The sequence below is a fragment of the Pagrus major genome, chromosome 13 (assembly GCF_040436345.1).
Source record: "Pagrus major chromosome 13, Pma_NU_1.0".
In the NCBI taxonomy this organism is placed as follows: Eukaryota; Metazoa; Chordata; class Actinopteri; order Spariformes; family Sparidae; genus Pagrus; species Pagrus major.
In genome coordinates this window covers 29,938,182-29,950,047 of record NC_133227.1, presented here as the reverse complement: position 1 = coordinate 29,950,047, position 11,866 = coordinate 29,938,182, and the positions used below count along the sequence as shown (strand labels likewise).

The 11,866-nt window shown below is 41.3% G+C and overlaps 3 protein-coding genes across 3 annotated transcripts; all 3 read left to right on the top strand.

The window, feature by feature from the left end:
• Window positions 1-460: 460 nt before the first annotated feature.
• LOC141006708 (odorant receptor 131-2-like) lies at window positions 461-1,417 on the top strand. The gene has a single exon (XM_073478931.1). The coding sequence runs from the start codon at window positions 461-463 to the stop codon at window positions 1,415-1,417; it is 957 nt and encodes a 318-aa protein (XP_073335032.1).
• Window positions 1,418-3,801: 2,384 nt separating this feature from the next.
• Window positions 3,802-4,770, top strand: LOC141006707 (odorant receptor 131-2-like). The gene has a single exon (XM_073478930.1). The coding sequence runs from the start codon at window positions 3,802-3,804 to the stop codon at window positions 4,768-4,770; it is 969 nt and encodes a 322-aa protein (XP_073335031.1).
• A 6,160-nt stretch (window positions 4,771-10,930) lies between these two features.
• On the top strand, window positions 10,931-11,866 carry LOC141006705 (odorant receptor 131-2-like). The gene has a single exon (XM_073478929.1). It carries the CDS (start codon window positions 10,931-10,933, stop codon window positions 11,864-11,866), a length of 936 nt encoding a protein of 311 aa, XP_073335030.1.

Sequence of the window (11,866 nt, the reverse complement as noted above, 5' to 3'; positions counted from 1 at the left end):
TCCTGCAATTATATTTATATTTATCTTTACTGGACATTTAACAAAGTAGGCTTACAATGCATTACACATTTGTTTTATTAACTGTTTTATCTACTAACCCTCTCTCTATCTCCAGGAAGTAGACTGACAAGATGGAAGCAGTGAGGAAAAAAAACAAAAACAAACTACTAGCTTCCTCATTATTTCTTAAAGTTGGGCAAAGGCTGTTCTCTTCTGACGTGATTGTGTCACGTGAATTTGGTGTGAGGACAGAGATCATAAAAAATACATGAGGTCTGGGAAACCATGCAGAACAGCTCTGCCTATTCATGGCATCCAACCTGCTACCTCTCTGCACAGAATAGTATGTTTGTGGATGTGTTTTAATTTTGCTCCAAAGACCAATCTTCAATGTTTTACCAATATAAACTGGACAGAATTCATTGTGCTTTTATGCTCCATAAGTAAGTATCGCTTGAAGATGTCATATACAGATCAGTCTCAGATGAACGTCACTGTTGGAGTGCAGTATCATGGGTTACTGGGATTACTGTTTTTTTCCACTGTGACTACGGTGTTATGTTGTGCATTCCTCTTTATTAATGGAACTTTAATTTTCACCTTGAGGAGTAAATCTGTGTTTTGTGAGACCTCCCGTTACATTCTTCTGTATAACCTCCTTTTTGCAGACACTGTACTGCTGGCACTGAGTCAGTTACTGTTCATACTGGCTGCTTGTAGAATTACACTGACATATCCTGTCTGTGGTGTCCTTACCTTGTTCTCTAATCTCACAAGTGAAATCTCTCCTCTCACACTGGTGGTGATGTCTCTGGAAAGATATGTAGCTGTGTGTTACCCACTGAGGCATGCTACCATCATCACCATCAGAAACACAGGGGTGGCTATCAGCGTTGTTTGGGCCTTCAGTTCACTAAATGTCCTCACTCGACTTCTTCTGCTGATACATTTTCCATTTGAAGACCTGAGGATGAAAAATTTCTGTTCTAAAGTAGCTATGTTTCCTGGGCCAATATCTGATCTTTATGACAAAGCCTACACTTGTTTCTTGTTTGTATTAGCTGGTGTGGCAGTCATTTCCTCCTATATTGCCGTGATGGTAGCAGCCAAGTCAGCCTCCGAAGACAGAGCTTCAGCCCAAAAGGCTCGTAACACACTGCTGCTGCATCTGGTGCAGCTGGGCCTCAGTCTCTCCTCAACTATACATAACCCAATGCTCATAGCTATCTCAAAAAATGCAACAAGGATGGAACAGGCGCATATCCAGGTTATTTTGTATGTGTGTGTTTCGCTCCTCCCCAGATGTTTGAGTTCTCTCGTTTATGGCATAAGAGATCCAACCATCCGACCGGTCCTCATGTACCATCTCTGCTGTCGAATGAAACGATCACCCATCTCAGCAAAGGCTAAGAAATGAAGCTTTGTCAAGTCTTCAGGGAGGCCTTTTTTAGTGGCTGTTGTGCTTGAGCAAGACAGACTCAGTTCCATTGTTCTGAGAAGAACTTTGATCGTTTGTTTAACAACTACTGTTTGAAATTCCCTGAGGCTGCATCCAGCTCTCTAAATACATATACTGCAAATCATTGTGTGTGGTAATCAGTTTTAATTTATCACATTTTTATAGTTCAGTATAGACAGAATTATTATTTTTTAATTAAAGTTGTTTTGGTACACCAAACCGGTTTATGTTTCAGTTTACATTATTTATGATTAAAGGAAACAACAACACGAAAGAAGCACTTATATCGTCAAAGAACATAAAAGTTAAGTTATTGGTAATACTTTATTCGAAGGTGTGTGCATAAGACTGACACAACACCTGCCATGAACATAAAAGAGTCTTAACAATGTTTATATTGGTTGTCATTATGAGTCATTCGGTCAGTTATGTTATTTTTAATACAAAGTTTACATTGTTCGAGATGTCTTTTTTGACACCCTGACATTAACTAAGACAACAGAACCTGTCATAGCAGGCCTAATTATAGTTAGCTGTCATGAGACCATTATAACTGTGTCATGAATAATTTTCTTGACCTCACATAGTTTGACAGTTTGGACTTAACATGAAGAAGTCATTAAATGTTACACACAAATTGTTATGTATGTTATATGCATAGTTGTAACTTCTAACATATATTACTATGGGTCAAATGCTTTAGTAGGAGGGCACTTGAAGACTTACTAGATATTTATACGAAAAGAAACTGAAGAAGAACTGAAGGGTAAGACATTGGGAAAGTTATTCAGCAAACATCCTTGAGCAGTTGCAAACTGAGAACATTATGTTTCAGGATCAGCGCCAAAACGTCGTCAGTGCACTTCAGAACATGTATTAATTTTGATCATATACTGTTGTATAATGATAAAATTGATTAAAATTATATGGTTTATAAGTGTAACGGATTATTAAAAGGATTATTGACACAGAATTGTCACTCTGCAGCATTCATCTGTCGTGGTAATAAGAGCCTGGCCAACATAGGCCGCCCCCAGTTTGCTTTAGGTGCAGCTAGAATTAACGAAACTGTACAGGATAGGAAATAACACATTCAGATTATATACTGTTAACACTTTGCAGTAAAATGTCAAGAATTTTCTGAGACACTTTAATGTAAAAGAAATATTTTAGATAAAAATTAGATATCTTAAAGATAAGTCTGCAAACTCATGAGACTCGTGGACTAATAAAATCAGAAACTAAAACAAAACAATAACAGAAACCACAGCTAACCCTAGCCCTCTATCCCAACAAGAATTGAAGCACCTGACCTCTAGGCACGAACATGCAAAATGGAGGGGTAGGGTCAAGTGGTGGAGGCAAGGGGTGTACTGGGATTGGGCCTTGGACTCAGGGATGAACTGATAAGATTTAGGTGGTCAAAGGTAAAGGTCGCTGTGACCATACAATGATTATGACAAACATTTCAAACAAATGTCTAACAGGATGAAATGATGCAGTGATTCAATTTCACATCTATCCATATAAGGTCAAAGGTCAACTTGACATCATAACATACTGCATAAACACTTTTCTCTGCCGGAAAACAGTAGATTTCTCCCTCCTAGTATGCTGCCCTAGTATTTGCGGTGTGTCCGTTGGCACAATCGGCCCTTTTGACCGACTGAGCATGTTGGATCAGGGCATAGCCAGATGGTGAGAAAATCACTTTGACTGTTCAGTCCGCAAGAAGTGAAATGGAAAAAAAGAATAGAAAGCCTGAGCCTGTCATTATAGTATCCATGATTTCACCAATTTTTAGTGCTTTTTCTTTATGTTTTGCCTCTACCTCTGCCAGTGCCATTTCCAGCTCTTTATCAGACACGGTTAATATAGTGTGTACAGAATACGGTTACCTGGTGGTATGGACAGTGCAGGAGAGTCCTTTAGTGGTTTGAGTAAATGGGTAAAGAGAATAGAAGGATTGGACCAAATTCGGACTCCCTCTCTCTATCTCCAGGAAGTAGACTGACAAGATGGAAGCAGTGAGGAAACAAAAACAAACTACTAGCTTCCTCATTATTTCTCAAAGTTGGGCAAAGGCTGTTCTCTTCTGACGTGATTGTGTCACGTGAATTTGATGTGAGGACAGAGATCATAAAAAATACATGAGGTCTGGGAAACCATGCAGAACAGCTCTGCCTATTCATGGCATCCAACCTGCTACCTCTCTGCACAGAATAGTATGTTTGTGGATGTGTTTTGATTTTGCTCCAAAGACCAATCTTCAATGTTTTACCAATATAAACTGGACAGAATTCATTGTGCTTTTATGCTCCATAAGGAAGTATCGCTTGAAGATGTCAGATACAGATCAGTCTCAGATGAACGTCACTGTTGGAGTGCAGTATCATGGGTTACTGGGATTACTGTTTTTTTCCACTGTGACTACGGTGCCATGTTGTGCATTCCTCTTTATTAATGGAACTTTAATTTTCACCTTGAGGAGTAAATCTGTGTTTCGTGAGACCTCCCGTTACATCCTTCTGTATAACCTCCTTTTTGCAGACACTGTACTGCTGGTACACGGCCAGTTAATGTTCATACTGGCTGCTTGTAGAATTACACTGACATATCCTGTGTGTGGTGTTTTCAGCATGCTCGGCGAGCTCATAACTGTGATCTCTCCTCTCACACTGGTGGTGATGTCTCTGGAAAGATACGTAGCTGTGTGTTACCCACTGAGGCATGCTACCATCATCACCATCAGAAACACAGAGATGGCTATTGTTGTGATTTGGGCCTTCAGTTCACTAAATGTTCTCATTCAAGTACTTCTTGTGTTAAACTTTCCATTTAAAGACCTACAGGACCTGCAGATGACAGACTTCTGTGACAAAGAAAGCATGATGCTTGATTCAATTTCTGATCTTTATGACAAATCCTTTACTTATTTTCTGTTTCTTTCAGCTGGTGTGGCAGTCAGTTTCTCCTATATTGGTGTGATGGTAGCAGCCATGTTAGCCTCCACAGATAAAGCTGCAGCCCGAAAAGCTCATAACACACTGCTGCTGCATCTGGTGCAGCTGGGCCTCAGTCTCTCCTCAACTATACACAATGCCCTGCTGGACTATGTCTCCCAAAACACGGACAGGATAAAAATTGTGCGTATCCAGATTGTGTTTTATGTTTGTCTTATTATCCTTCCAAGATGTCTGAGTTCTCTCATCTATGGTGTTAGAGACCAGACCATCAGACCTGTTCTCTTGTACAATCTCTGCTTTCAGAGGAAATGCTCACTTTGTCTCAGTCGTCCTGACAAATACTAAAATCAGCAAGCAATTAATCAAGTTGATTTCTTAACAAATCTCCACAGAAAATAGCCACTACACTCATAGTTGTTTACTCATACTTAATCAAACATTAAGTTGAATCAGTGCAGTAGTTTCAGTGGATTGAAGAAGCACAGCAGCACTCCTTAGCAATGCACTCAGGGATGAACTGATCAGATTTAGGTGGTTTAAAGGTAACAATTGCTGTGACCATACAATGATTATGACAAAAATTTCAAACAAATGTCTAACAGGATAAAATGATTAAGTTTTACATCTGTCCATATAAGGTCAAAGGTCAACTTGACTGTGACATCATAACGTTCTGCAAAAACACTTTTCTCTGCAGGACAACAGTGACCTCCCGCCTCATGTGTAGGAGTGTAATGTGGTTTTTTCACTAGCACTTTTGGCCGCACTGAGTCAAACTGAGCCGTGCTGATTTCTTTTTGCATCACAAGTTTTACTGGTGCCGCACCAGTGATGGACCTGCTCCGGAGTAGGGCCAAGCTGTGGCCGCACTGCCTCCAAGTGGGCCGCAGTGATGAATCACGACTGTGACCAACCCGTAACGAGTACCTGTCTCCCCCTCAGATGGATACGCACCTCATGTCTGTGCAGGAAACCTGAGAGAGAAAGGTTTTAAAAAGTCAGTGTTTTCAGCTCTCAGTACTTTTGTAGCTTCAGTAACTGAAACTGAATCTGTTTCATCGTGTTCACTTTCAGCTGTTTCAGGAGTCATATCGTGTTCAGCTCTCAGTACTTTTGTAGCTTCTAACTGAATCTATTTAGTTTCTCGTCCTGTTTGTTCTTTCGAACATTTTACTGTTTCATCATGTTCACTTTGTGCCGTTTCAGGAGTCATTTTATTGTGAAGAAGTAAGAGAAATTTAAATGTGTTTGTAACTGAATAAACAGAGCCACTTTGTTAGTGGTGATTCTGCACTAGTACTACGGGGATCGGGACAAGCACATCATTGGTTTAAGACACACCTTCAAGCAGGTAGTCCAGTTGTGGTGGAAATGCAAATCCCTTCTGTGCTGGGATTTCACATAATGGAACAAGCAGAAACTTAAAGTAAGCAACATAAACATTTTCACATTAAAGAAACAAGCTTTTGACTTAAAACAATCAGCAAATTACATCAATGCAATGAGTTTACCTGTGTTCATTAACACCCTTTTTTAAGCCAAAACCTTGTAGTGTAAGTGTAACTGCTAAGCCAAAACACACCACGTTTGAAGTAGCTTCACGAGCTTGAACGTACGTTGGGGGTGTAAATAAAACCTTTTCAAATCTGTTTTGGGAGACTGGGGCTTTTAGAGAGTAGGATTACTAAAACCTTCAAATCAGACTAAGATAAAGACGTTGTCACATTACAACCACAAACGTAAATGTATTTTATTGGCAAATTTTTTTACAAATAAAAAACTGAAGAGTGTGGTGTGCAAAAGCATACAGCCCCCCTGAGTCAATACTTTTGTTGAAATTCAATGGGGAATATTAATTGATTATTGACTATTAATCAAGTTATTAATGTTAATCAATGAAATGTATGTTATCACTATTCATTAATAATCACCAGAGCACCACCCTGACTTCAGGGATCAATAATCAAATGATATGCTTTTAGTCCGAATGCCTGAAGTTTATCAACAATTGTTTATATTACAGAAATATCAATAATTAAAGAAATAGAAGGCGTAAACCTGAACACTGAACTTCTCAACCAGCTGTTATTATAACATCAAATTGTGAAAAATAATCACAGAAAACCGCTCAATTATAATCAACAGTGTTTATTAACGCTCGTCCTCAATCCACAAACCACTTACTTTAACAAACAACAGTCGCTTACTACAACTAGCAGTTCTACAAAACAACATAAGCAAGCACAGATATATGAATGGATGTAGATCTGTGTGTGTGTGTGTGTGTGTGTGTGTGTGTGTGTGTGTGTGTGTGTGTGTGTGTGTGTGTGTGTGTGTGTGTGTGTGTGTGTGTGTGTGTGTGTGTGTGTGGCTGTGTCCAAATTCAGGGGCTGCATCCTTCGAAGGACCCAGCCTTTGTGGACTCTGAAGGCCGGGTCCTTCGGAGAGACCTTCAACGGCCGCGTCAACCATTGTTAAATGGGACGGTCTCGCCTTTGGAGTATTTCCTGGTTGCGTTACTAGATGTTCCTGCCCTTACCCTTACGTCACGATTGCTGCTGCCCAGGACCGCGAAAGAGAGTTGACTGAATGGATTTTATGGTTTTCTGAACATCTAACATTTTGAAAGTGAAGGCTTTTAAGGCTTTATTTCCAACAGCATAATGCTAATTTATGCTGTATGCTAATGCATTACCAGCGTCACGTATTTTAACTGAAAGTCCGCTGAAGTTTAACATATCTGGCGTTGGATGTTCAAATGACTAAAAACCGAGTATAAACCCAATACTTACATTTAAATGTCAAGTCTGCGCCACTTGATGTCGCCATTTTTCTTGCTTTCCCTCTTCTTTTTTGGGACTGAGGAGTGGCGCGCAAAGGATCTTGGGATATGGGAGGCCGCGAAGGATAGTAGCGGTGCGTCCTCCGACAAGAGGGAAAAGAAGGCTGCATTTGAAGGAGCCTTCGAATTTGGACAGCCTTTGCACGGCGTTGTGACGAATTGGCCTTCAAATGCGTCCTTCGAAGGATGCAGCCCCTGAATTTGGACACAGCTAGTGTGTGTGTGTGAAAATGGCCGACAGTGAGTCCCTTGAAAAGACTACAAAAAAAGGCCGAATGTGATTTTCGAAGTCATGTTAGTCGGACTACAAATTTGCATGACGTGACTATGGGGAAGTCACGTTCGTAAGACTACCAAAATGGCCAAACGCACGGATACGAATTCAAAGAGGATGATATTGATTTTGCTGAATCGTGTACCTTGAATTCAAAAATGGCGGACTGAATACATCAACCAAAGGTAGTCACTTTAACGAGCGCGTGAGATTTGAAACAACAGTGATGGTTACACCACCATTGGCCTCATATGCACTTTGATTGGACACAAGATGAATTTGGAGGGAAAGTGACTCACTGTTTCAGAAAGTTAGCTGTGCTACCATGAGGCGTCCGCCTCTAAAGTTATGAATGGAAGATATCACGAGACACACGTATCTTATGTTATAGCGAGGTTATTAACCGTAAGTCTCCAACACGTCGCTCATAAGATTACGTCATCCCGAATATGTATATATGGATGTGTGTGTGTGTGTGTGGAGGTTAGTAAAAGGGAAAGAAGATAAGCAAACGCTTAGCAGACAACAAAGAATAACACAGCAGCCGTTTCTCACTCAATCGGAGGTCGGCAAGCGGACTGCCCAAACAAAAGCCTCTTACTTGGGTCGCTTGTTGCGACTAGCGTGTGTCCCGTCCAACTCGAAACTCCAACTTGTTTTGGACGCGAGCGCGGGATCAGCTGCAGCGTCCTGGCAGCGAATGATGGCAGGCTGTTCTCCCGTTAGTGGAAGCAAAACAGCGGGATCGATCAGTTTGAAGGACCGGACCTCGTGGTTCTGTCTCCTTCTGAAGAAAAATGTTCTTCCTTCCGCAGGCGGTGAAGAATGGCTGGGTTGTGCAGGGTTCATCTATGGATCTGAAAAAAAGTAATAAAGAATATTCTTACAAAAAGAAAAAGAAACACAGTCTCTGTCTCATCCAGTGAGTTAGGAACTGTAGCCTAGGTCATCGCTTTTTCTTGGAAATGCGACGGGCAGCGGGGCTCCCTGACCTTTAAGCCCTGAGTGTCGTCATGGTCGTCTTGCCGGAGTTTTATGGCTTGCGGCAACTTTGGTCCAATAGGGAGCGGATTAGAGTTTTGGGACGGACAGTACCTCGAAGCACAGTTTTGCCAGACCTGTGGGCGTTGGCTCAGTTCCTTTGTTCTAAAAAAATCATGCTGGTTTAAGAGGGCCTAGTAGTAAGGCTTCTGGTTTTCCTTACGGGCCTCTCCTTTGTTTGCAATATCTGGTGGAGGCCCAACACTTTGTAGAACCACCTTTCGCTGCAATGACAGCTGCAAGTCTTTTGGGGTGTGTCTCTACCAGCTTTGCACATGTAGAGACTGAAATTTTTGCCCATTCTTCCTTGCAAAATAGCTCAAGCTCAGTCAGATTGGAGAGCGTCTGTGAACAGCAATTTTCAAGTCTTGCCAGAGATTCTCAATTGGATTTAGGTCTGGACTTTGACTGGGCCATTCTACCACATGAATATGTTTTGATCTAAACCTTTCCATTGTAGCTCTGGCTGTATGTTTAGGGTCGTTGTCCTGCTGGAAGGTGAACCTCCACCCCAGTCTCAAGTCTTTTGCAGACTCTAACAGGTTTTCTTCCAAGATTGCCCTGTATTTGCCTCCATCCATCTTCCCATCAACTTTGACCAGCTTCCCTGCCCCTGCTGAAGAAAAGCATCCCCACAGCATGATGCTGCCACCACCACGTTTCACGGTGGGGATTGTGTGTTCAGGGTGATGTGCAGTGTTAGTTTTCTGCATCACATAGCGTTTTGCATTTAGGCCAAAAACTTTCATTTTGGTCTCATCTGACCAGAGCACCTTCCTCCACACGTTTGCTGTGTCCCCCACATGGCTTGTGGCAAACTGCAAACAGGACTTCTTATAGCTTTGTTTCAACAATGGCTTGCACGAGTGCACGACTAATATTTGTCCTGTGGACAGACTCTCTCACCTGAGCTGTGGATCTCTGCAGCTCCTCCAGAGTTACCATGGGCCTCTTGGCTGCTTCTGTGATCAATGCTGTCCTTGCCTGGCCTGTCAGTTTAGGTGGACTGCCATGTCTTGGTAGGTTTGCAGTTGTGCCATACTCTTTCCATTTTCAGATGATGGATTGAACAGTGCTCCATGAGATGTTCAAAGCTAGGGATATTTTTTCATAACCTAACCCTGCTTTAAACTTCGCCACATCTTTATCCCTGACCTGTCTGGTGTGTTCCCTGGGCTTCATGATGCTGTTTGTTCACTAATGTTCTCTAACAAACCTCTGAGGCCTTCACAGAACAGCTGTATTTCTGAGATTAGATTACACACAGGTGGACTCTAACCCTAACCCTACTAATTAGGTGACTTCTGAAGGCAATTGGTCGCACTGGATTTTATTTAGGGGTATCAGAGTAAAGGGGGCTGAATACTTTTGCATGCCACACTTTTCAGTTTCTTATTTGTAAAAGAATTTGAAAACCATGTATCATTCTCCTTCCACTTCACAATTATGCGCCACTTTTGTGTTGGTCTATCACATAAAATCCCAATAAAATAAATTTACTTTTGTGGTTGTAACGTGACAAAATGTGGAACAGTTCAATGGGTATGATTTATTTTTGCAAGCCACTGTATCTACCTGTCATTGACGCGATAGAAGATATGTTTCAATATTGTGTGAAATTCTGTTCCCCAGTCAAATGATGCCACGATGTAAGAATTGTGTTTCCTGCAAAGCCGCCCAGCGGTGCAGGTTAGGGCAGGTAAATGATTCAAACAAATTCAGGACAACAGCAGATAGAAATAAAGTCAGATAAATAAAGAATAAAATGTCATTTAACTCCGTTGTTTAATCAATTCTGATTACTTTTTTAAGTGTAAACATTTAATTATCAAACATTTTTATGGTCATTTAAATTAATGACAAATTAAAAATTTTAAGTTTTTATTATTGTTTACTGGCCTCTTTGCCATAGGCCACACTTCATACAAATAAAGTTTACTTGCTTATATGCTCACTAAGTTCACACTTTATAAGACATGATCACATCAACCAGGGCCTGGGGAAATAGACAACAGATTACGTCATGTATTACTGATAACCCTGCTGACATGTGATGGTGTGACGCGTTGTGTTGTTGTAGGGCAAAGCTGATATACAATAAGTGATTGCAGGTTAGATCTGCTGTGATCACACTGATAACAGGCAAAGACTCTAATCTGCCAATGAGGGAAAATGTTTGTGGATGATTTGAGGTTGTGGACGGGAATCAACAGGAATCTGTGCTTAAAAGACTTTTTCATTTTCTTTTCACTGTTTTCAGAATACAAACTGGAAGATATTTATTGGGCTTTTGGGTTTCGATAACATCAACAGGTTCATATTTCTCGTGTCTTAAATGCTTCTCTGAGATGTCCTATGCAACTCCATCTCACACCAATATCACTGTTGGCCTGGGATTTCTGGAGAGGGTGATGCTTTCCACTCTGACTACAGTACCCTGCTGCCTATTCCTCTTCATTAATGGCACCATGTTATTCACCTTGAGGAGTAAATCTGTGTTTTGTGAGACCTCCCGTTACATTCTTCTGTATAACCTCCTTTTTGCAGACACTGTACAGGTGGCACTGAGTCAGTTACTGTACATACTGTCTGCTTGTAGAATGAGACTGACATATCCTGTGTGTGGACTTCTAGTCATGCTCGCCAATCTCACAAATGAAGTCTCTCCTCTCACACTGGTGGTGATGTCTCTGGAGAGATATGTAGCTGTGTGTTACCCACTGAGGCATGCTACCATCATCACCATCAGAAACACAGGGGTGGCTATTGTTGTGGTTTGGACCTTCTGTTCACTAAATGTCCTCACTCGGGTTCTCTTACTGTTAAATTTTCCATTTGAAAACTTGGAGAGCCTGCAGATGAAAGAATTTTGTAGTACACTTATCATGTTTCTTGATACAATATCTGATCTTTATGATAAAGCCTACACTTGTTTTCTGTTTGTATCAGCTGGTGTGGCAGTCATTTCCTCCTATATCGGCGTGATTGTAGCAGCCAGGTCAGCTTCCACAGACAAAGCTTTAGCCCGTAAGGCTCGTAACACACTGCTGCTGCATCTGGTGCAGCTGGGCCTCAGTCTCTCCTCAACTATACATAACCCAATGCTCATAGCTATCTCAAAAGTAGTAAAGAGGATAGATCTTGTACGCATACAGAATATTTTCTATGTGTGTATCATCCTTTTCCCCAGATGTCTGAGTGCTCTCATCTACGGACTAAGAGACCAGACTATCAGACCTGTTCTTGTGCACTATTTATGCTGTCGACTGACACGTCCCAGTTAA